Source organism: Neltuma alba, unplaced genomic scaffold, assembly GCF_004799145.2.
Source record: "Neltuma alba isolate B1F8T4 unplaced genomic scaffold, ASM479914v2 tig00012143_pilon, whole genome shotgun sequence".
NCBI classification, from domain to species: Eukaryota; Viridiplantae; Streptophyta; class Magnoliopsida; order Fabales; family Fabaceae; genus Neltuma; species Neltuma alba.
Window position 1 is genome coordinate 145,513 of NW_021636692.1, and position 25,393 is coordinate 170,905.

At 37.6% G+C, this 25,393-nt stretch overlaps 5 protein-coding genes across 5 annotated transcripts; 4 read left to right on the forward strand and 1 right to left on the reverse strand.

The window, feature by feature from the left end:
* The first annotated feature begins 977 nt into the window (after positions 1-977).
* On the forward strand, positions 978-2,781 carry LOC114723489 (inorganic phosphate transporter 1-4-like). The gene has a single exon (XM_028909673.1). The coding sequence runs from the start codon at positions 1,069-1,071 to the stop codon at positions 2,635-2,637; it is 1,569 nt and encodes a 522-aa protein (XP_028765506.1). The 5' UTR covers positions 978-1,068; the 3' UTR covers positions 2,638-2,781.
* A 1,006-nt stretch (positions 2,782-3,787) lies between these two features.
* On the reverse strand, positions 3,788-6,259 carry LOC114723490 (actin-depolymerizing factor). The gene is made up of 3 exons (XM_028909674.1): positions 6,053-6,259; positions 5,207-5,472; positions 3,788-4,209 (listed from the first exon to the last, which is right to left on the reverse strand). Exons 1-3 carry the CDS (start codon positions 6,074-6,076, stop codon positions 4,059-4,061), a joined length of 441 nt encoding a protein of 146 aa, XP_028765507.1. The 5' UTR covers positions 6,077-6,259; the 3' UTR covers positions 3,788-4,058.
* A 1,682-nt stretch (positions 6,260-7,941) lies between these two features.
* LOC114723485 (chromatin modification-related protein MEAF6) lies at positions 7,942-11,357 on the forward strand. The gene is made up of 7 exons (XM_028909668.1): positions 7,942-8,008; positions 8,123-8,217; positions 8,428-8,528; positions 9,206-9,275; positions 10,528-10,555; positions 10,641-10,698; positions 10,806-11,357. The coding sequence occupies exons 1-7, from the start codon at positions 7,996-7,998 to the stop codon at positions 10,909-10,911; spliced, it is 471 nt and encodes a 156-aa protein (XP_028765501.1). The 5' UTR covers positions 7,942-7,995; the 3' UTR covers positions 10,912-11,357.
* A 2,633-nt stretch (positions 11,358-13,990) lies between these two features.
* On the forward strand, positions 13,991-17,994 carry LOC114723484 (protein root UVB sensitive 2, chloroplastic). The gene is made up of 10 exons (XM_028909667.1): positions 13,991-14,192; positions 14,290-14,406; positions 15,165-15,253; positions 15,357-15,441; positions 15,647-15,706; positions 15,801-15,894; positions 15,987-16,084; positions 16,226-16,405; positions 16,993-17,115; positions 17,230-17,994. The coding sequence occupies exons 1-10, from the start codon at positions 14,181-14,183 to the stop codon at positions 17,653-17,655; spliced, it is 1,284 nt and encodes a 427-aa protein (XP_028765500.1). The 5' UTR covers positions 13,991-14,180; the 3' UTR covers positions 17,656-17,994.
* Positions 17,995-21,699: 3,705 nt separating this feature from the next.
* On the forward strand, positions 21,700-23,281 carry LOC114723493 (transcription factor MYB13-like). Its single transcript, XM_028909677.1, has 3 exons — positions 21,700-21,868; positions 21,986-22,115; positions 22,656-23,281. The coding sequence occupies exons 1-3, from the start codon at positions 21,736-21,738 to the stop codon at positions 23,215-23,217; spliced, it is 825 nt and encodes a 274-aa protein (XP_028765510.1). The 5' UTR covers positions 21,700-21,735; the 3' UTR covers positions 23,218-23,281.
* Positions 23,282-25,393: the final 2,112 nt, after the last annotated feature.

Consider the following 25,393-nt stretch of genomic DNA (forward strand, 5'->3'; position numbering starts at 1 on the left):
AACACATGGCAAATACTGTACTAGTAGTAAGCAGCAGTGGGAGTGGAAGGAAGCGACGTCGTAAAGGGAGGAGTGAGTGGGGCGAAGAGAGGGGGGCGAAAATGGTGGGCAGTATATGCCCGTGGAATATCTCAGGAGCTGTTCCTATGAATATAGTATGGCTTTCTATAAATGCATCCCCATTCTTCGCGCTTCTTTTCCCACCGCACCACTTTCTCTCCTCTTATACTCCACTCCTTTTGCACTCCCTTCTCTGTTTCCTCACACTCCCACCAGGTACGCACCCTCCTTTACTCTTTCCGTTTCATCTTCTCCATATATACTCGCATTCTCCCCCCCCATGCACGCCATCTGTATTCCCATGCTTGCCCTTGCATTCTATATTTATATATATATATATATGTGCCTCTTCTGTTCTTTTTCATGTATGTTTACTGGCCGGCTGTTTGTTTCTTCGGAAACGTTCAGGAGTTTTCATGATTTTTCATTTCAGTTCCCTTTCTGCTTTTCTAGCCCCGTCCTCTTGGTGGTAACATTTGGTACGAAGCAAATAAAAACGGAATACGAATTGAAATTAAGATTGAAAAAATAATATTTAGTGTAAGTATGATTAGACAGATTATATGTGTGGGATTGAGAAGGGAAGTGGTATTCTTCAATCTTATTTTTATAGATTTGTTTAATCTCATGATAAATAATTACTCATGCTAAATACTTATTTAATACTTTTTTAAAATTATAATCTCAATCCCTATTTTTTATTTTTTAATGCTTCGTACCGAAGGGGAGCTTAGTTTTCAACCGCCCCGTGTTCTTCCTTCCGCTAAAAACCACCGTCGCATTGTGTTCTGAATCTAGAAGCGTCGTGGATCATGGCATTTTCTTACCCGTTTATTAAACCATGAATTTCGGATCTTTTCCCGGTATTTACCTCAGTGATCCGTTGACACGTACATGTCAGTTGGTAATTAAATCTTTACTTCCCATTAGTCTCGGCTGATCCGCATCTACTTCTCAACGAACTCATGATTATGCAGAGAACGAAGCTCGTGACTAGAGCTGCCGATCATGGCAGGAGATGAGGCACAGGTGCTCAATGCACTGGATGTGGCGAAAACACAATGGTACCATTTCACGGCCGTCATCGTGGCTGGAATGGGCTTCTTCACCGACGCATATGATCTGTTCAGTATATCCCTGGTCACCAAGTTACTTGGCCGCGTATACTACTACGTGGAAGGTTCGCCCAAACCCGGTACTTTGCCTCCTAATGTGGCAGCCGCCGTCAACGGCGTCGCGTTCTGCGGAACCATCTCCGGTCAGCTCTTCTTTGGGTGGCTCGGGGACAAATTGGGGCGCAAAAAAGTGTACGGCATGACTCTCTTGACGATGATCGTATGCTCTATTGGTTCGGGCCTCTCTTTTGGACACACGCCAACATCTGTGATGGCCACTCTCTGCTTCTTTCGATTCTGGCTCGGTTTCGGTATTGGCGGAGACTACCCTCTTTCTGCTACCATCATGTCAGAGTATTCGAGCAAGAAGACGCGGGGCGCCTTCATTTCCGCAGTTTTTGCGATGCAGGGTTTTGGAATTCTGGCTGCTGGTATCTTCGCCATCATCTTGTCCGGTGCGTTCAAGTCCAAGTTTCCAGCTCCAACTTACGAGGTTGATCCAGCAGGTTCAACTGTCCCGCAAGCAGATTTCGTGTGGAGGATAATGTTAATGGCGGGAGCTGTGCCTGCTGTTTTGACTTTTTACTCGAGGATCAAGATGCCTGAGACTGCTCGTTACACTGCACTCGTCGCCAAGAACGCTGAGCGGGCTGCAGCTGACATGGCTAAAGTTCTTCAAGTGGAAATTGCATCGGAGCAGCCTAAGGAGGAGGAATCTAATAGGGTTAAGTCGTACGGGATGTTTTCCAAGGAATTCTTGACTCGTCATGGGCTTCATTTGCTGGGAACTACAAGCACATGGTTCTTGCTTGACATTGCATATTACAGCCAAAATCTGTTCCAGAAAGATATATTCAGTGCCGTTGGTTGGATTCCTCCGGCCAAGACCATGAATGCCCTGGCGGAGATGTTCTTTATCGCAAAGGCTCAAACACTGATCGCTCTCTGCGGTTCTGTTCCGGGGTACTGGTTTACAGTGGCGTTCATTGACAGAATAGGAAGGTTTTGGATTCAACTGGGTGGGTTCTTCTTCATGACCGTGTTTATGTTTGCTCTTGCCATTCCTTATGACCACTGGACTCATAGGGAGAATAGAATGGGGTTTGTGGTGATGTATTCCCTCACCTTCTTCTTTGCCAACTTTGGGCCTAATTCTACGACATTCGTTGTGCCGGCAGAGGTTTTCCCGGCAAGATTCCGATCCACTTGCCATGGCATATCCTCGGCGTCCGGCAAGCTGGGTGCTATTGTGGGTGCATTTGGGTTCTTGTATCTGGCACAGAGCCAGGACCCGAGCAAGACAGATGCAGGGTATCCTCCAGGGATTGGAGTGAGGAATTCGCTCATTGCGTTGGGTGTCGTTAGCGTGCTGGGATTCTTCTGTACTTTCTTGGTGCCCGAGACGAGGGGAAGATCTTTGGAGGAAATATCCGGTGAGAATGAAGACCTAGAAGCAAGCTGATAAATGCAGAGTACCGCAATAGGAGTCTTGTTATTTCGATCAACCCTTTCCGTTCTTTTTATGCCTGGCTATCCCATTTTGGCTCTGGAGATGAGAAACCCCTTGGGTCTGCAAATTTAATAAACATTTTCCCCATCACTGTTCTGTTCCCACGTGTTTTCTCTCGCAATCTTGTCTCTTTCTGCACAAATCCGCCTGGGTTAGAATGTTTTCTACATGCTCGTTTGAATCCAAGTGAGGATAAAATCAGCAAATGAAACCAAAACAGACCACTCGCTCACACTGCCTCCCACTTCATCTTGCGAGTTTTCACCCAGATATGCATACTCTTGAATCTCGGCTAACTTGAACGCGTGAAAACACATAATGGCTGCTGCAACAAATTTTTTTAATCTATTTGAGCCAGGCATGCGTTGCCTAAGAACAGGGCAAAGGGACAAGAATTAAGTTTGAGAACATAACATTTTGCACAACCAAACATGGTGCATCCCAGAAGCATTGACTAAAGAGACTTTAATATCATTTCAAGACTGCATAGACAAATAATCTCAACGGCACATTCGCAGTTTCGGCTTTTTTATTCCATCACTACTCTCAAAAGGACATATAATTGTGTTTGTGGACCCATTGCCAGTACATTCGTTGCCCCTGCTGCAAGTTTCCTCGCAAGATTCCAGTCCGCGTGCCAAAGAATTTGTTCGGCTTCATAGCAGCTAAAAGCCATGGTGCCTGAAATAGGGGTTCCGCTACAGTATTCGTGGGTTGGAATTCATTCATCGTTCAGGTTGTAATAATCTCTCGAGTTCCAATGAGCATATAGATACTACAGGACCCCCCCCCCCAAAAAAAAAAGAAAACCAAATCATTTAACATTCTGTTAGCCATTGTAGGCACTGATCTAAATTACCCAAGGACCCCTCCCATTGATTCTTAAGAGCGTTAAAGTTTTCAAGGAGTTTCAACGAAAAGTCATACGAATCATATTCTTTTCACTTCGATATGAGTCGTATGACCTGCTGTGCTCTGCAGTCATCTGACGGAGCAAAAAGGTCTTTCAATATATAGACGCTCCGCATTCTCTCAATTATTCTGAGAGTTACCACCACGTCTTATAGCTTTAAAGCCAACCTTAGTCTTCCATAAGCATCTATTGAGGGAAATAAAATTCAGATTTCTTCTTCTTTACGAGTATCTGGTCTAAACACCAGACTACTATAATATTATGCATATTATGTTCTTCAATGTTGAGTTCACTGAGAACAGTCAAGCAAGCTGTAATTTGTAGCAACAACTGAAACAAGCCCTGTGTTTCATATCTAAAGATAATCATATCCCTGCGGCTATATGGGCTATACGCTTTACACATGATAAAGCATGGAAAGTAGCTCATTGGAACAAGTAGCAAAGAAAACATAAACATTTCAATGTGCACGTTCTTTGAGCACTTCAAGATCCATTTCTGTAGGGTCAGTAGCCTGGATTTCATAGTGGACACCATCTAGTTCACGTCTAAACCTGTCCTTAGATGTGGCATACAGCATCTTGGAACGGATTCGAGAGGTTGAAGGGGACCTGATAAAATATCACGTAATTAATAACTAAGGATGATACCGCAATGACATATGCATGGAAAGGAGCTTGCAATCACAACTATAACAGGACGGGCGACCAACCCTAGTGAAATATACATATGATAACTAAAATAACCGATGTAACAAAATTTAGGAAAGTATTGGGGGTAAATAAACAAATACTACGCAGACGTCATAGACAATAATTAGTGAGAGCAGCCTTTCTAGCTGTTTCCACCAACACCTAGGTGGAAACATTTAAAACCTATACTTGACATGTAGGAATCTGACTCAAACCATAAATATTTCACTCAGGTTTCTTGGTACTCAACAGCACACATTCCAACTAATGGCCAAAGTCTTCAAATTAGGTTAGGCACAGGCCTCAAGTCCCAAGAACAAAGTAGTCATGAAGAAGTCCGTATATTAAGGGTTGTAGATGCAGCAGTTACTAATGATGCTAGTCGACAGCCCTATCTGAAATGTATATGCTTAAGTTCACACCTAAAATGCAGAAGAGAATGGTCCCGGACAAATTGATGTCGGACAACAGAAAATAAAATCAAATGGAAAGTTTCAGATGCAGAAATCATTTTTTTTTGGGGGAGTGGGGGGAAGCCTAAGTATACTGAAATAGGAAGTCATAACTTTGAAAAAACAGCATCAAACCAATAATAATATATTTAGCCCTAGATTGTGAAACTGATGAATACATGGCATCATCATCAGAAAACTTGCAAAGAATGCCAGCATAGCAAATATTGCATGGCAAGTAATTTCATCCTGCAGAGCACAACAAATATAGCCAATAGGTCATTTGTGCTGCAGGAAAATGCATTCTTTGCACAGGGAAAATGCATATTAGACCCAAATGTTAGTGGCTATTTCTCCATGACATCACTAATTACTTGTGCAGTTGGTGGCTTGGTGCGGTGCCCTTAAAAAGTTACAGTTTTCTAAAGGAAAGACAGAAAGAGAAAGGCATGTGATAAACTAACCATGCAATGAAGAAAATTTTACTCTTTTGACAGTTTTCGGAAGTCACAAAATCAAAGTCATAAACAGCATATCTGCAATCATTCTCGGGCAAGGATGCGGTGAAATCATCGTAGTTCTCAGCTGGACTACCAGTCTTCTCAACCACCACCTCTCTTTTCTTTTCGTCAACCTTAAAGATCACATATCGATATACCTTCTTCCGCTTCAATTCCATAAAGGTGTTTTTGCTGTGATCAGCTACACCCATGCCCGATGAAGCATTTGGCTGAAAGCAAAATGAATGGGTCAAAACTATAGGTAATAGGTTGATTTGTAGTAAAGCAGACAAGCAGCAAAGTTGTATGAGGAGCTGCGAGAACTATCTACTTGTTGTGGGTGGGATGTCATAAATTAATACAATTCCCGGGTCACTTCAAATTAATTTCACAAATTGCTTTCCAGCAGAAAAGTAACAACAATCAAGGAATCAATGGTCCAAACTGCGTTGAAAAACAAAGAGCATGAAACCAAAGCAATATCAAATGAAAGGTGAAAAGTAGCCCTGACAGGCTGAACTAAGAGCGAAGTTTCGAAGTTGAGCGATTTATTGTTCCATCAAAATTCTCCTAAAGGAAATCGATGCGCAATATATACAGTCTTGCAGCATTAAAAGAATCTGATGGTCGCTGGAAATCCACCTATCAATTTTCTGAGAAAGCTTAGAGTAATATCAGAACGAACAGGCTTTAATAATCGCAAATATCTCATAACAGAAAACCAAGTTATATCTCCAGAGACATGATTTGCCAGAATCAAACAACCAGCGAGCGCGACGAACTAATAAATAAAAAGTAGACATTCTTTACCCGGCTTAGCGCTCTGAAAGACATTGCTGGCAGCAAAAAATAAAAGTAGCAAAAGCTATGACGAAGAACAGAAAACTTCGAGTTGAAGATATACAGAGAAGAAGAAGAAGAAGAAAAATAAAACTCGGAGAGGTGAGGAAGCCCCCCACGAAATGACTAAAGAATACAAAGAGTCAAGGGAAGGTTTTAACTTCTATGAGAAAAACAGAGAACGAATCCGCTAGATGGTTAAATGCTGTGGAACTAGAACGCAACCAAACAAGAAAATCTAAATTGGAAATTTATCCAAAATATTAAAGAGAGGGACGGTGCGTCGTAGCAACGCAAAGCGAAATTTGATGCAGTGGAATTGAGGGATGTTGACCCCGCAATTGCTGTTATCTCTACTTTTCGTGGGTCGGTGGGGACCATCAGCCCATACCAATCAGATACGGCCACATCTATTATGACGTTCCCCATAAACGAATCTCCACCGTCCTTGGGCCCCATCCATCACCCCATGAGACGAGCCCACAACCCTTCTCCATCACGCGCTCCGAATTCCAGTCGCCGCATATCTCAACATTTTGTTTCCTTCGTTCCAATGCGTATCTCACCATTGAATGATATTAATAATTAATAACTTTTTTAAAGTCATCGATCCATATTAAGTTACTACTCCCATATACATTTAGTTTGTGGCGTGCATTTGCACAATATTTCGTATCAGCCTATCAGATGTTCTTATTCATAAAACACATATTTACGGAAATACCGTCTCTCTAAAATTAAATAAAAACACATAATGACCTTCTATGAAGCAAGTAAGAGAACTTATGTCCTGAAAATATTGAAAATTTATCAAAAAAGTAGTTTTTTTTGGGTCATGAGACTTCCCTTGCCATAAAAGAATATCTGTAAGGATGAGAGGAACAAATAAGATAGCTAATTAAAAAAAAAATGAAAAATTTGCCTCAGCACTTTAAATATTAAGGATTTTAGATCCTTTGAATAGTTTAAATTTCGATATATACATTTTTATGGTAAACTATATGTACATTTTTTTTTTAAACTATATAATTTATTTCTTGGTACAAAAGAGGGCTTAACCCAGAGTAACTCTAACTCGGGGATTAAAGGCCAGGCTATCGATGTACGCAGCCCCTCTGGGTAAACATCAAAATAAGCAGAAGTATTGATACCTTTTTTTGCTAGACCATCAGCAACGGCATTTCTATTTCTTGCAACATATCTCAATTTGACTTCCCAATTAAAGCTCAGCAAGTTGCGGATCTGCCAAGTCATGAGGTTGTAGCAATCTCTGGCATTCTTATCTATCAGCATTTCTATTAACCCTTTAGCATCAGACTTAATGATGACCTGTTTGAACCCAAAGTCCCAGGCTAAATTCAAACTCTTAAAGACAGCCCAGGTCTCCACTTCTAGCACACTGCATTCATCAGGCTGAAATGAAAAACCCCCAATCCATTTTCCAGTATAATCTCTGATTGCTCCACCACATTCAGCTTTCTTAGGCATTTTTGCTACAGTGGGCAAGATCAAGTGTTAGAAGCTTCCGGATCCCGTGTTGATAAAACTTGTATTACTGATTCTGTCACTGTACACAATTTCCTCCGGCTATAATCAGATTTGCTGGATCGCTAGGCTTGAAGAAGTTCGCAGTAAAAATTTCTTCATTTCTATATTTGAAGTCCCCAATTTTTTTTTACGGACAACCAATCTTCCAAAGCGTACTTCGTTCCCATGATATGGGCCAAAGCCCATTTTTTGCATGGACCTTGCCGCTAAATGGGCCTCAAAATATTTGGGTCACGTGCCGTGATGTGAGTGGTTGGTGGGGCTGAAAGCGAGCGGAATCAGGTGTAGAAGAACGCATCGGAACAACGCGAGAGGGATTTCAATTCCGATGAATTGATCGCGAATTTAGGGCTTTTCGCGCGGAAATGGAAACGGAAGGTAATTGCTCAATAACGGTCTTTTCCACCCTTCTCGTCTCTTGGCTTGAGCCTTCAGTTTTGTTGTTGAACGGTACCCGTAATTTTCCTTTATTTATCTTTGATGCTGCTTCAGCGCAAAAAGGAACTGCAAACCCTTCGGCAATGTTGGCTTCGTTTCTTGGTAGGAGAGCTAAGCTTCACGAGGAGCTTCGTAACATAGAAAAGCAGGCAATTCTCTACCCTCTCTATGGCTTCCCGGCCCCCTCTTATTCTTTAATTTGTTTCGGTTGCCCAAAAAAGAGAGAAAATGGTTGTGTATGAGGGTATCTTGTTTCTACACCCTTGTCAGAAAATGCTGATTTGAGAGGGTGTTAAGACAATGAGGATTTGATATAGGGAATTAAAATTAATTCAACTAACATTTTGCATTTGAGACAGGTTTATGACATGGAGACAAGTTATTTACAGGATCCGGGGCAGTGTGGCAACGTATTAAAAGGATTTGAAGGGTTCCTATCCTCATCGAAGAACACTGCTCTGTACGGAGCTGCTGCTGCTTCTTCTTCTTCATCAATACTTATTTATATTGAAGTTTTCGTCTGTTTTTTTTCCCCATCTATTGATTACTTAAACTCTTTTTTGGTTCTTAGTTTCTGATGTTGTGAAAATATTAAGAGAACATAGGGAGGTAATGCAGGCTCGTCCTAAGTGTATGACCTGTCCATTTATTCGTAAAAAATAGGATGTGTTTATTAAATTTTTTTCTTAGATTTCTTTCTTTGACGGTTGGGGAAGGCTGGATCATGACTTGTGTAATTACATTGATGAAACAAAAAAATCACCTCAGGGGATAACTTGTTGGCCACTTTTCCCGATTCATCAGTAGTTGGGTCTTACCTAGGTTTCATTTGATAAAATAGACTTGAATGAAATGCTAACAAGTGGAGTACCTAGGGTGCTGCCCTTAGCACAACAGTTATGAAAGCTCTAGTTTTAAACTTAAAAAAAAAACAAAAAGAACTTGTTGTCTTGAATGTCTTTTCATCTTTAACAGAGGACTTGTTTTTCTTTTGACAATTCTTTATAGATCAACTATGATATAGTGTCAAAGATGCGTGTGTATCGTTGCATGGCATGTGTTATCAAGTTACTTTGAATTTAGACATAATGCTTCATAATTGATTGACATCGTGTGAATCTAAATTCTTCGTGGCAGCTTGAAGCGGTCCAGAAAGTTTCAACCTGAAGATAGGCTCTTTTCATTATCTTCGGTGACCTCACCAGCGGTGTGTATTCTGTAATTTTAAATTAGCTGCAAGAAGAAAATAAGGTTGTTTGGTTATGAGTGTGACTGTGTGAGATACTAATTGTAGCTAGAAAAAAAATATTAAAAGTCTTCCTTTATGGTTCCTTGTTAAGAAAACTAGATATGGTACTTCTATGTTCTTGACTATGTTGATTCTGCTTATCACCTGGAGAGAAAAGAGCGATTGAAAACTCGCTTAACAAAAGATTACATCAACTATTTTGCCATATCGTCTTTGACTATGAGTACCTGTCTAGAACATTTTATTGTTAACTTGGGAAAAAAATCAAGATCAAAGTAGATGACTGGGGTAACTTGTTTCCGGTAATTTGGAAGCTGTCATGTAATTTTTCTTGGTTCTAGAAGTTGGCCTGTTAAACACTCGCTTAGAACACTATGAAACTGTTTTGATCCAGAGTCTGTAGGCAGAATTCAGCTGGAAAGTAAGGCAAAGAATGTGAGACTTAAGGTTGCGTTTTGAACAATTTGGAACAGATGCCATTTATAAGCATTATGGAAACAGTTCAACGATTGCAAGTTTAAAACCTTATCTTGGATAAGAGTTCTCATAGTTAGTGTTTGACATCAGAATTACCCGAGGTTAGTTTTTTTAATTCGGGCTGAAGAGAAATGTAAAGTTGTCCTCAGGAGGAGTCAGATTTTTGGATGCACTTTGTCTATGTCATCTTTGTGACTTGGTACGAAGCACTATATTATTAGAACTTTGAACATAATAGAAGCATCAAAGTCAAAGGATTGAATTAGTAATAGCAACAATCTTGGTGGCGGATAGGTTGTATCTACGTTTCGAGTTGGTAAAAGGGAGAATTATAATGAGGTCCCAATAAAGAAAAATAATTACCAACAAGCCCCAATGACAAGCTGTCATTTTTCTTAGATTATTATTGAGACTTTTTGGTAATTATGTCTTTTCTTTGGGACTTGATTGCAATTTTCCTTTGTTAAAACTAAGGATTTCAGGTGCATTGGTATTGAAATACTTTGGCTGAAATGTGAACTCAGTGACCCTCTTCTTTTATATTACTGGACCTTATCCGTCTCTTCTTTTAACTCTCTTTCTAAAAGAAAAGTTCCAATTTTTTTATTTGTTTTATTTATCTATAGAGATTTTGTGTTTTAAATATGCTTATGGGACCTTCTCGTGAAAATTTTATTTTTGAATTCTAAAGTTCTAACCTGGATTTTACATTTTCTTCAACTGTCTATTACAGGCAGAAGAGATTGCAGCTGGTAGAGATGGTGAGTTTATATATAGAAGCATACATGTCGATAATTTTCGTGTCATAAATTTGATTGTGTCTTCATCCTTTGGTGTTTATCTCAGATGGAAGGTCAGATTTTGGTCCAGGGCGTTCAAAAGGTGGAATTTATGCCAATGGGCAGTAAGTAATCCGCTGATGGATCTTTGATTATGTTCTAAAAGTCTTAACAAACACATACAGTATATATGCATTGTTTATTTGTGAGCTTAAAACGTATAACGTGACAGGGGCAAACCGAAGAAAGGAAGAGGTGGGCCGAGAGATGCAAAGAGACTTAGGGCTTCTAGTGAGCAAGATTTTGATTATGAGGACGATCCTGACTTGACATTATGATTATTAATGAGTGCTGATACAACTTTCACTTTAAACCTCTGTAATCCATGGGCCTCCCAAAAAAATTGCATGTAAACTGAATGAATGCCCGTTCTTGGTGCTCTGCGGTTGTCTGCATTGCGTTCATGTAGTGTTCAAGTCCAGATGATTATTGATGTGATTTTTCACGGTCGAAGGAAGCCCTTATGCTATGTGTTGTACCAAAGGGCCTGATACATTCTGATAATGCGGAGCTGGCATCCAGTTAATGTTTCTCTTGCGCATTTTTGTTGGTTGGCAAGTTAATGGGAGTTTACAAGACCTGTACATGTGACTGTAATTTGCTTAGGTGTTTTCTGTAATCATGTATGAAAAAGGAGAAAATGAATGGCCGGTTTGGTGAAATTTTTTGTATCCCTTTAATTGTTATTTTATTGTATCAATGGCTAATTAATATTTTTTATTTATATCCTTGACAAGTAATTTGTATGTGTTTTTTTAAAAGAGTGTAGTCACATAAGAATTGAAAAAAATGTGTATGATAAGAACAATTTAATAAAATTATATTACTAGTTAAATCATCATCAACGTCATTAAGGGTTTGTTTGGCTTAATGAGAGGAAGGTGAGGGGAGGGATTTTAATGGAGGGAAAGAGAGGAGAGGAGAGTGAAAAGATTTTAATATTATCTTGTTTGGATTTATAAAAAAAAATGGAAGAGTTTTAATATTATCTTGTTTGGTTCATGAGAAGAGGAAAGGGAAAAATCTTTTAACATGACAATTTTATCTTATTTTATTTAAGATTATTTTTTCAAAGTTTATAGAATGTTTAATAAAATAGAATTGTAAATAACATTTAATATATGGAGCAATACATATAACAAAATTCTAATATGCTCTAGAACGTGAAGTATTATTGAAAAGAAGGCTAAAGTAATATTCAGCTACAACTTGTATTATATCCCATCTTTAAATGAAATATTTGGTCATACAAATGAGAGAGTAGTGTCTAGAGACAAGAAAAAAAGATTTAGAGTAATATGGGGATATTTAAAATAAATATGGATATAATTGTCACAACATAACAAAATATTGCCTTTTCCTTCTAAATCCTCTTAATTTTGGAGGGGAGGTTGAGGAAGGGAGGGGAGAAAAATTTTTCTCTTTCAAATCCCTCATACCAAACACACTCTAAGAAGCTAGTGTGGTTTGTCCTTCATCACTAATCACTGTATCATGGTTAGCCACCACCTTATGATGTATTGGGGATAATTTTAGGGTTAAGGTGTGTGCAACACCCCGAATTATTTTTCTAGTGTGCCTAGTGTCCTAAAGTAATTTTCAGTGTATCCAATGTCCCAAACTAATTAAAACGGTGCGTCCATATCCCAGGCTAATAGAAAAGTTAGGTTTGACCGTTACCTTGTTGACTCAGTCGAAGGTTGACTGAAAAATCCTACATGGCGGATGCACAGGCGTCTAATGTGTATTATTTTAACTGGTTAAGGTGCGCCTAGCATCCCGAACTATTTTTCCAGGTATATCCAGTGCCCTAAAGTAATTTTTGGTGCATGTAATGTCCCAAACTAATTAAAATGATGCATCTATATTTTAGGCTACAGAAAAGTTAAGTTTGGCCACTAACTTGCTAACTCAGCTGAAAATTGACCGAAAAATCATACATGGCAGACGCGTAGGCATTTGATATGTATTACTTTGACTGAAAATTCAATTTATTTTCTCCTCTTCTAACGTTTATCTTCTGCCAGCTTTTAAACTTAAAAAAAGAAAGAAAGACCACCGATCTACCCTCTTAAATCCTGATACATATACCATCCATTTAATCACATCCTCTTTTTTAACATTTTTTTCCACCACTCCGATTTGAAACCGCAACTACCGTCACAGCATAATTCCATCTCTGTCTTTGTCAACTCCTCATTTGACTTGCATTTGCTTTCCTCCTTGCAGAACACAGTAAACTTCCCTTTGGTCACTTAGTTGACGTTGTCGTCACCTCCCGAGAAAACACCCGCCATCATCGAGCTCGTCTCGGGAGCTTCCGTCAAAATAATACACATCAGACGCCTGTGTGTCCGCCATGTAGGATTTTTCAGTTAACCTTCAGTTGAGTCAGCAAGGTAATGGTCAAACATAACTTTTCTGTTAGTTTGGGATATGGACGCACCATTTTAATTAGTTTGGGACACTAGATACACAAAAATTACTTTAGACACTGGACGTACCTGAAAAAATAATTCTAGGTGCTGGGTACACCTTAACCCGTCAAAATAACACACATCAGACTCCTGTGTGTCTGTCATGTAGGATTTTCGGTTAACATTCGGCTGAATCAGCAAGATAACAGTCAAACTTAACTTTTCTGTTAGCCTGGGATATTGACACATTGTTTTAATTAGTTTAGGACAGTGGATGCACTGAAAATTATTTTAGGACATTAAGTGCATCTGGAAAAATAGTTTGAGGTGTTGGGCGCACCTTAACCCTAATATTTAAAAGTACTTACAAGTATGTTTTATCTCGGTCGAGACAAAATTCCTCTTATATATTTACTTCATATTTTATAAATTATGATTAAAAAATTATTTATAACTTATTTTAAACGGATCTTAATATCCTTGACCAAACAGTCAATTTCGGCCACCAAAATTCACAACCGTTTTCAGAAATCACCCGAAATGGAAAAAACAATGAAATACAGCCACCGGAGGTGAAGTCGGAGAAGATGCGCAAGCGAATGCGTGAAGGATGTTTTTGAAGATGTAGTTCTCATGGCGGCTGAGATCATGAATGTAGGAGGAATGGCAATGACGGATAACGTGGGCGGGGTTTGGTGCCATCCAAATCTAATAGCAGTACGTAGACAATCACACGTAACAATTTGAAGATTATCATTATTTTTTAATATAAAAATAAAAGATACTAAAGATCGCTTGGTCAAAACAAAAAGTGATACTAAAGATCCAGATTTGCCTCTCATTCGCACTTCCGATGACTAGTTGGCGTGCTGAACATCAACGTGTTTCCAACTAGGATGGCTCACACCGCCGTCCGGTTTTAAATGCCGTCTATCATCATCCGACGTCGTTTTATTATAGCCGTCCTTCTCTTCTCTATTCCTCCTCCTCCGTCTGCTATCCCGCTTGTGACAAGGTGCTCTACCAGTGGGGAAGGCCTCGTCTGTTGTCCATGAGTATCGAGATTTCATTTTTGTCTTGAAAAAGCCGCGCTTGGGAACAACATAAATTGTCACCAGCAATTCCTCTTCATGGATTTGCTGGTGTGTGCCTTATCTCTCGCTGGTTTTCATTATCTTGTATCATTTTCCTGGCTCAATCTATGTTGATTTTCTTTTCTATCTTGAAATAAAAAAATAGGACATGCTTAAGCGCAAGAAGAAGCCGGACAAAGAACCTCAACTTCCTGTATTCTGGTTCGAAACATCTAATTCCGTTTGTCGCCGGTTCCAGTTTGAACCCGATGGCCCACTCTCTGTACGGTTTCCATTCTCCTAATTTCTTTTGTTCATTTATTTAGGTACAAGGAGATGAATCTCGATGAGGACCTCGGGATTTGACTTTCTTTAGTTTTACTTTTGAGGAAGGAGAATGTCGTCATATTTCTCGTCATTCTAGAATCGGAATCTATTAAATCAACAAGAAATATTCCCAACTGGTTTTGTTTGTCTTAGTCTTGGAAGGTCCATCTCTGGGAAAACGTTTTTTATCTCATGCATTGTGAAATCTGTTCCCGTATTGAGTTCCATTTGAAGTTCGCATAAGCTGTACATGTTCCTTTTCTTTATGCACGATGAAGTGCCTTTCTAATGTATATTATCTTCGGAAATATCGCTGTTGTATCAATAATCGCAATCTTTCTCAAGTAGAGGCTCATTGGAAGTGAGAACAATTCATATGAGATGTTAACTTTCCCTAAATTTGAGTTGTTGGAAAATTTAATTGACATCCTGCTGGGTTCTTTGTATCTTATCAGTTCTTTCCGGTTTTACTCTGGTGAATGAAGTACCCAGAAAGGTGGCACCGATTATTTGATATGTTATTTCAACATTTCAGCAGCTTCAATTCTGTTTTAGGAGCTTCACTTCTGAATCAAGCTTCAAGTGTTTTCGTTAATCATGAAATTACACTGCTACACCATCATTGCTCATATTTGGATTTTTAGTTTTCATGAGTGTTTGTTCAACTAGTTCTTTGCATTCATTGCCCTGACAGATGTTTTGTTTTCCCTTTAGGTAAAGCTTGTAGATGACTCTAGACCAATATATCACAGGATGGTGGAGTCTTTCCTAAATAAATTTTTCCCCTCAGGATATCCATATAGGTTGTTATCTTTCCTAATAAGATGTATTCGATTGGGATGGGCCAGATGGCTCAGACAAGGAAGTCTGATCTGGTGACTCAAACTTTTGGTGTTTTCTTTGCAGTGTGAATGAGGGCTTCCTTAGATATACACAGTTTCGAGCACTTCAGCATGTTACCAGTGCAGCACTATCGGTGCTGTCAACTCAGGTCTTCTGATGACTACAAAATATATAACTAGAGATAATTTTACAGCACTTGCCTAAGCAGACAAGTTATTATTATCTTTGTTTGTACTTGGTTTATTCCTTTTTTGTGAAAATTTTGTTCCTTTTTTATTTGTATGAATAAGAATGATCTTAATAACATAATAGATATGAAGTGGTTATCCTTGTGTATGCTGATTCTTCTGCAGTCACTGCTATTTGCTGCAGGCTTGCAGCCCACCCCTGCTCAGTCAACTGCTGTTAGTTGGGTAATTTGATATCCCTGTGCAATTAACAATTCTGAGACTGGTAATGACAGCATCCATTTAAGATATGTTTTCTTTGTGTTGCTCTGACGTACAGATTTTAAAGGATGGAATGCAACATGTAGGGAAGCTAATATGTAGTAATTTGGGTGCACGAATGGATTCAGAGCCTAAACGTTGGAGAATTTTTGGTTTGCGTCTCGGCCAGAGCTTTTCTTCTTATTTTAGTTCATATTCGCTCAATCGCAGGGTGTCTGACTATAATAACCTTTGCATCTTACAGCTGATGTGCTCTATGATTTAGGCACCGGCTTGGAAGTGCTGTCTCCTTTATGCCCGCATCTTTTTCTTGAAATGGCAGGCCTAGGTAATTTCGCAAAGGTATGTTATCATAGAGGACCTTTATGTCCCATTTGGTGAAAGATTTGTTATTTTCCTATTTGATACAGGGACTGGGGTCTCACTAATTAGTTGACTGTAAACTTTTGCCCCCACCTTTCATTATTATTTCGGAGTTGGCAGGGGATGGCAGTTGTTGCAGCAAGAGCGACTAGGTTGCCTATTTATTCTTCATTTGCCAAAGAAGGAAACCTTAGTGATCTATTTGCTAAAGGGGAGGCTATTTCAACTCTCTTTAATGTTATTGGAATTGGTGTTGGAATTCAGTTAGCATCTACTGTCTGTACTTCAATGCAAGGGAAGGTATATATCATATAATTTTTCCTGAGCATTATTGTTTATAGGCATTCGTTCAGTTTTTCTTACCCATGTTAGGTTTGTACTAACAAGCTATTTAATGACTTTCTGAATAATACTTAAAAGATGAAAATTGTAGCGACATGGAAACTTGGAAAGAAATAGTAGGAGCTTACTGTAGAGATTTTATGGGATTAGACCATATATCTGGACACCACAATCTCGAAAAACAGAGCAATATACTCCCCCAGAAACGAGACATTGTTTGTCGTCATATATGGAAGTGGCAATATTATCAAAAGAAAAAAAAAAGTATATTGAAGTGATAAAATTATCAAAATATATACATATATATTGAAGTGGCAAGATTGTGAAATCATATGTCTCTTTGGAGTCATGCCTCAGGGCATAGGTCGTAGGGATTGTTTTATTCCTTTAGTTACAATCAGAACCCTTACTTTTTATCACAGAAGCAAATATCCCAGTTTAATTTTATCTTTAAGAGATCTATTGAATCTTGTAACTCGTTTTACACGAAGTATTAATCTTATTGATGATTCCCAACTGATGGATTCTGAAGCATTTGTTATTAGTTGGTTGTGGGGCCTCTCCTTTCAATTTTACATGTATACAGCGTGGTTGAAGAAATGAAAGCTACTCCTGTCAATACCTTGAATCCACAAAGAACCGCAATGGTTGTGGCCGATTTTCTTCAGGTCTGGAATCTGGATTACACTACTTTAACATGTGAATGCTCCCTTGTTTTCTTTTTCTTATTCGTGCGAGAGAAATGACGTCTGGCTGACTGCATTGAGTTCAATTTAAATCAGGCAGGGAATGTATCCAGTCCTGCTGATATTAGATACAGAGAAGATCTGTTATTTCCTGGGCGACTCATAGAAGGCGCCGGAAATGTTAGAGTGGGTAGGACTTTGCACAAGGCCGTTAAGCCTTCAAAGCTCCGTGAAATAAAACAATTATTCCCTGAGGAGAAGTTTCTCTTAAATGGTGGAGATAAATGCATTGACATGGTGTTGGAGCATGATGCTAGTGGGGAGGATGCATTGAGAGGCTGGTTGGTTGCGGCATATGCTGCACAGATGACCAAGTCCTCTCGAGATCTCGGTGCCAGAACCCTGCAAGAGGCCTATGACAAAATGAACGATGTATTCCCTGTATTTCTAAGAGCGTTACAGAACAGAGGATGGCATACTGATCGTTTTCTGGATGGTGCTGGGAGTCGCTTTTCATTGTAGCGATAATGCTATGTTTGCCTTCAGGTTTCACCCATTTCTGTGGCTGCATCTGAATATGATGCGTGGCGGTAGGTGTAGACTCTCAACAGTGTTTTGCGCGGATTAAAGAGATAGGAAAACATTTTTGGTAGCTGATCTTTTTTTTAACATCCCAGATTAAGGCATAGATTTTTTTGCCCCCCAGTATTTCTGATTGAAGCAATTAAGAGCTTCTTTGGTCCCTAAAGTTTCCTTGAATGTTGGGGAACAATTAATAATTAATTATTTTAGTGGAGAATATATACTGTTTATGAGAGATGAGGTGACGAGGCATAATTCTAAGCTGCCTTCTTGTGCATTTAAGAATATGGAAATGTCACCCAGATCCGTACAATATTTGATTATACTAGTATGATTATCAATGGCTTGCTCTTGCGATATTCTTTCTTTGGAACAGGAGAACGATAAAAAAGGACAGCCTTAAACCTTGTAAACAAAATTGCCATCATCTTCCACCACCTCCATAGGGTGATGGGTGAGCAAAACCAACATCATCAATGAGAAGATCATGAGCTTTCCTAATGAGGATGTCTTCACTTTTGTTTGCCAAAACAAAATTAACAGAACTTTCCAACATCTATGACACATGACGAACAACATCTACCTATTAAAATTTGTTAAAAAAAAATTATATTATCCATAAATTAGAAATACTATGACTCATTTTAAACAATGTAACAATTTATTCATAAATTCCATTCCTATGGTTCTTGTTCGTTTTTGAAAGTGTAGTCCTCAGGTTAATTGATGAAAATTTGTTGAGCTGGTGTTAATACCTGATGTATTTTTTAATTAATAGCTAATCGTCTGACCCTCAGAACCACAGCACGTTGAATTTAAAATTATTCTTCTATCAAACATAATGGAAGAGAATCATGGCATCCATAGCAGAAACCAAACAGAATGTCACATTAAGGCTGAGCAAATTATGAGCATGTAGTTTATAGTGATAAAATCATGCGCGAAAAGTTAGCAGGTTGAAGCATGGAGGAGGACAGGAGCAGTTGAGCATCAAGATCTGAAAATACAAAGTAAGATCCATTTTCTGATATTCTCCTTTAGAATTATAATAAATAAATAAATATAGATGTCATTCCATGGCGAAGTGCCAGATTCGTAAATCGAAATCTGAATACTTTTCCTTGATAAAGCTATCAGAAAAAGATTGAAATGTGATTCATATTAATACTACCTGAAGGCCATGAGAAGCTGTACAAAGCCGGACACACAAAGCAAGCAGCCAGGATTAGCACAGTAAAAGATAATGTTAAGGTGGCAAAGCAAGGGGGCTTTTACTGAGTCATAATTAGGTCTTAATACATTTAACGAAAAGAAAAAGGGGCAATTCAAAGTATGAAGGGCTACTGTATGGCATAATTGAAATAATCAAATGCTTGTGCTGGCTTAAAAGTCAAACAAGAACCCGGTCCCAAAAGATTTAATGAGGAAAAGTACCTCCCTAGATTTCTGAATTTTAACCTTTTTTTTTTTAACCCGTAACTTCTTCTTTTTTTTTTGGGGGGTAGTTTTCCATGAAAAAAAACTACAAACGCTAAAAATAAAGCATGATTAAAGACAAAGTATATAAGAAAGCAAAGTGGTAATTTTTTTCCTTAAAAAAGGATTAAGTCAGCATTTGAGTTGAATCATTCAAGTGTTTGCAGTTTTCTTCTCTGTCTTTCTGGTGTTATTTACGAATAATGGAGTGTAATGTTGGTAGAAGTGGGGTTAGATCGATTTGTTGCGTATATTTAAGTCATTGAAACGTATTAATTTATGGATATTAGAGAAAGCGTGGTCAAGTATCTTGAAAGCGTGCTCCCGCCTGCCATGCTTTTCACCTAATTACTAATTAAGTGACATCATCTCTGACAATAGCCAATGCTTTTTCAGTTTTTCTTCTCTTCCATCAAATAGATATTCTCCTAAGAAAGTCTAATTTACACACACACACACACATCTGCATATAATAGACAATCCGTCCATTGTTTTCTGAGCATGGTGGTGTGATTTTACTATAATTTTCATGCAAGCTAAGTCACGGGTCATATGATCATGTATATATTGAGTTTATCAGATTTTATTCCGTATTTGGTGGCATTTGGAATGATAATTTTTTTAGAATACTAAAGTCCTGAGGCTTTGATTTGTTTGTTCACCAAGAACGACTGCTTTTCAATTTATATGTTTCTTTAGGCTTGTTCTTTTCAAAAATAAGACTTGGGCTGCTGACTTTGGCACTAGCCTCTTTCTTTGACCTCTCTTGAGCTACTTGATGCTGAGGCATTAACAAAGCATAGCACGACTTGAAGTTATTTTTCTAATTTGTGAAATAGTATTTCTAATTACAAAGTTCGCCGTATTTTGATGATTTTTTTATTATTTGGTTTTGATCAGCAGTGCTTTTGTAGACTGGAGAATTTTTTTTTGGGGTGTTCTTGTAATGTTGTAAAGGAAAATTTAATTTAATTTAATTTTCCGCCAACCTAATTAATATTTTCAGGTGTTTTTTTAATAAAAATAATCATGTATAAATGTTACGGCCTTTATTTCAAAATGAAGTGCGCGACATGTCACTTAAGGTCTGAAGCACAAGCTAAAGGAAGCTATATTAATAACCAGCCTACATTGTGGGCAAAATTTGACATTATTTTGTTAAAATATCCTTGACAAAATCAAGAAAAAAGAGACAGCATTTGAAATGCTTTGATTTATTCTTATTTTTAAAATATTATTTGACTTTGAATTATTACTGCTAGTGTTGAAGTGATGAACTTAAAAAAATACCGAATACCCGTCAAAAGTTCTAAAGTGATAATTATTGTTTTAGGAAAAAAAATCCAAAACTACAAGTGATGAAGGGATAGATATATAGTAAAGCTGACTTGGTAAAGTACAGCTTTTTGAAAAATAAAAGGATAAAGTGGGCTAAATACTTCAAAAACATCCACAAAAAAGTATCTAACACTTGAAAGTTTTTTCATTTCTTATACTTATGAAAACTTTATTTTGTAGCATTTTTATTTAAAGCGTTGTTTTGTTAAGTTTGATCACTAAAGACACCGATTAAACTTTATAATTTAACAATCAAACTTAATAGCGAATGACGACTAAGATATTTTTGTTACGAAAATAAATTTTTAGAGTATTAAAAGCCAAAAATAATTTTCAAGTGCTAGGTATTCTTTTGTAGATATTTTCGGAATATTAATATTATTATTCGTTAGCTTAGCTTGATGTGTGCGACAATGAAAGACTCTTGTTATTTAAGGGGTTTAAATCGTAATTCTGATGTCATCAGCGTATATAATAGCCTGGTCGAGAGAGTTCAGAAGAAATTTATCCTTTATACTTGTATGCTCCTCAGCTTAAAAAAATAATCACTTTAGTATTGTTTTACGAAATAAAAAAAATTAAAGATCCTATCGCTGAAAAAGAGACATGGTGATCGTGCGGAGATCTGGTGAGAGGCGGCGAAAACGTGGCAATACCCCTCGGCTTAATATAAGAGAGAGAATGATTGATAAGTACTAATTTAAAAATTATCAAAAAATTCAATTAAACTGATTATCTTTCACAAATATATATTTACATACTTAAATTATTATTTTTAATTATGTGCATTAAATAATTAAAATTATTCTTAATAAATCAATAAAAATATTTTTAAGAGAGTGTTTAAGTAAAAATAAAATTATAGTTTTAAAAATATTTTCATGATAAACGAAATGAATATATAAAAAAATTTGTTTCAATCGCGGAAAAATATTTTTATGAGGTTAGCCAAACACTCTCTAATATCCAAAATCATCAGTTAGGCAATTTGCACGTTTTGTTTGACCCCTCACATAAAGTTTCCGTGAGAGCACGACCCCTGCAACAGCAAGTGCCGCTGGCCACCCCCCGCACGTGTCAGCTTTCAACCCCGGTGGCTTGCTGCTGAATGCTTTTGTTTGTTTATAAAATTATAAATAGCGCATAGGCCTGCGTGTCTGTGTTCGCGTTTGAGAGTGAAGAAGAATAAGAAGAAGAACAAAGAAAATGGGGAGAGCTCCGTGCTGTGAGAAAATGGGGCTGAAGAAAGGGCCTTGGTCTGCAGAAGAAGATCAGACACTCATCACTTATATCCAATCACACGGTCATGGCAATTGGCGAGCCCTTCCCAAACAAGCTGGTAATAATTATTCACCACCCACCCACTTCCTTCATTTAATTTCTTCATTCCTTCTCCAGCAAATTAAAACCAGATAGATCCGAAATCAGCTTCTCTGTTTGTACATACTGCGTGTAGGGCTTTTAAGGTGTGGCAAGAGTTGCAGACTACGATGGACCAACTATCTGAGGCCTGATATCAAACGCGGTAACTTCACCCCTGAAGAAGAGCAAACCATCTTCCAGCTTCACCATCTCCTGGGAAACAGGTCTTCCGATCCTCTCTCACTACCACACTTTACTTCCAACGCAAACCCAGTAACCAAACCCCTTTACACTGATGAGTTGTTTCATACTTAGCATAAACAACAGACATATATCCTTCCGAATGCATGCTTCCCATGATTAACCTCACTCTTTTCCTATAGGCACGAACAACCCTCATTATTCTCTTTTTCTTCTGAAATAGTGAAATTATATGGTTAAACTGTTCTTTTGATGTTGAGTTGGACCCAAAAGCACACTTGGTTGTGTATCTTATCTTGATAGCAGCAAAATCATCACGATATGGATACGTCGGCTGCTGCAGAGATTCTTCTTTCTCTTGAGCTGCAGCATCTTCACGTGCTCCTTCTTAAGAAAATGATCACCCCTTTTTCTTTCCCATTAAACTAAAATTATTAAAAAAGGACGAATGATGAAAGGCTGGCACGTTGGTTAGTGCACAACGTTATTATTACGGAAGTAGCCAAGTGCTCTATATGTTTAAACATTAAGCATGTGTTTTTTTTTTTTTTTAATTGATGCAGGTGGTCAGCAATTGCAGCGAGATTACCGGGACGCACAGACAACGAAATAAAAAATGTGTGGCACACCCACTTGAAGAAGAGGCTCCCACAAAACCAACAAAACCTCCCCACAAATCGGAACCCTAAACACAAAAAACAAAACCCCGTGAGTTCTTCCGCAGCCGACGATGATGATCAAGACGTGATCCAAACCCAGATCAAACAGCACTGTGCCCCACAGTCTCCCCCACAATGTTCTATCAGTGCCAGTGATGCCTCCACCCTCACTAACAGTGTTGAACGTCACAGTAACGACATGTCCACAAATGATGTCGAGACGCTAACACAGAATATAGAGGCTTTGGACGAGGATTTCTGGTCGGAAGTCTTGTCGGCTGATAATTCTGGGGAAAGCAGCGAACTTGCAGGAGTGGGTGCTTATGCTGCTGACCCACACTTCCAATTCCCATTCTCTCCACTCACGGGTGAACCAAGCATCTGCGATGGGTTTAATATCGACTTTTGGGGCGATAATGTTTACGCCAGAACCCACGAGTTAACAGAGTTATTACCACAATTATGATGTTCATTTGTAATCTGCTCATTCGTTAATATCACGCAACAAGACGAGCTTGTTTGTTCCCCTCTCTTTCTCACCTGCGATCTAGTTGATTTGAAAAGCAACAAAACAAAACAAAAAGAAGATTACAGATTTTAAATTTTGACTGAGAGCGAGCGGGGGAGGATCCATGATTCAACTTTGGATGTAGAGCCTTGTACAACGGGACTCACGTAGGGGAGGGGAGTTTCATTTTTTTATTTCTTTTATATTTCTTCTCTTGAAATTTATTAGTTAACCCCTTGGCTTTTCAAAACTTCATTAATTGGCTCTTCACGGTTTTTAATATATATACATGTTAACTACAATTAGGATCAGTTGTGGCATATGATATATATAGGAGTACTACTTGATGCGAAATTAAATCATTAAATGCACGTCTAGGATCTACTCCACTTGAGATATAATCCGCAATTAATCAAGCTGCATGTTAGAATAATTCATGATTTTAGTTATTAGTTAACAAGTAAGAACCCGTTTGTGCCGTAAAACTTGGCCCTGAATGAAGTATGATAATGTCTTTTTAATTTTTGTTTCAATTTTCTTTATATTAACCCGAGTTATTAACGACAAAGGCTGACTCAAATCTTGTATCCGACAAAATTATCCAGCAACAAGAAGACAAGCATTTAAGATTATTTCACTTAAACTTTTAATTATATTGTCTGACCTCACAATAAATAGTTGAATCCGCCATGTGCAGTGGTGGTGGAGGTAGGAACGACCTCCGAGGGCTTATGGCACCCAATATATATTTTTTAATATTATGTAAATATTAGTACATGTTTAATTTGTCAAAATTTTCTGAATTTTAAAATTTTGGCTCCGCCTCTGCAATTCTGCATTCGGTAAATTCATTAAAAGAAGAAAAAAATTTGGTGCCCACAATCACTGTTGTCAAACTCGCGAGTTGAGTCTCTGAGTTTAATGTTTGTACATTTTCAACTGACAAAATTGTGTCGATTCACTCTTAAACTCATAATAATTGTAAACTCGGTTAAACTTATAAATTTATTTACCTAGTTTACCATTTTTATGTTTTTAGCTTACAAATTCATGTTAACTCGTTCTTAAACTCGTACTAAATTTTTTTATTTAATTATGTTTAGTGACGTTATATATGAATTTTATAAAAATTTCTTTGTTAAATGTGATAAATTATGAACATCCATAAATATCATTTTAATTATTTAAATTTAAAATATATTTAAATAAAATTGTTCTTATTTTTTATATATTAATTATTTGATTATATACTTTTAATATCAGTTTATTAATAAAAGTAAAATCTTACGAGTTTAGGATCTGAGTTTATATCATTATTATGAGTTTGTTTAAATTTGTGAGATTGACAATCTTACCCACAACGCACCCGTCTCATTTGTCTTGTTGACGTTGTATTGTCGGTTCTGTTATATGTGCAAATCAGAATAAATCATTTTAATATCATTGGACAATTTACAATTAAGCCCGAGAATCAAATCGCAAGAAAGGAAGTTATACGTAATTCTTTTTTTATGCATTTTGTGTTCGTAAGAATTATAATTAGAACGTGATAAAAATATATTAGCATTTAAGATTAAGTCTATATGATCCTTAAAATTACGTATTACAGGATTAATGCTTCAGAATGTTTTGCACATTATAACTATGGATTGAATAAAATAGTTGCAAGAATATTAAAGACATAAGAAACTGCCATATCAAGTCTAATCACACAATATTAATTAAGAGTAACTGGAGGGGCTTTTGCTTGAGGGTCAAGCATCGAGCTGCTCAATATAATTAACAAAAACAGCTGTTGGTATTCAGAGTTTCAGAAACATTCATTAAAGGTATGAAAATAAAAATGATATGAACTTTGACTTTACAACCTAATACTACCTCAGGTCCTAATTATAAGACCTCATTTGCAGTTATAATTAGGACCGGAGGTAGTAAGTAATAATCCATGCCAATGTATCTGTAAGTGCTGTTTGATGTTTCATTTTTTTTGGGTGCGAGCAAGTACAGTGTACTTATGTGCTGTTTTCTTAATCAACATAAAGTGTAACGCGATAATAATGAATTTTTAAAGAATATTTGTTAATAATGCGGATAATATTTTGAAAGAAGTTGCCAAATGGTCGGGCTAATTAAA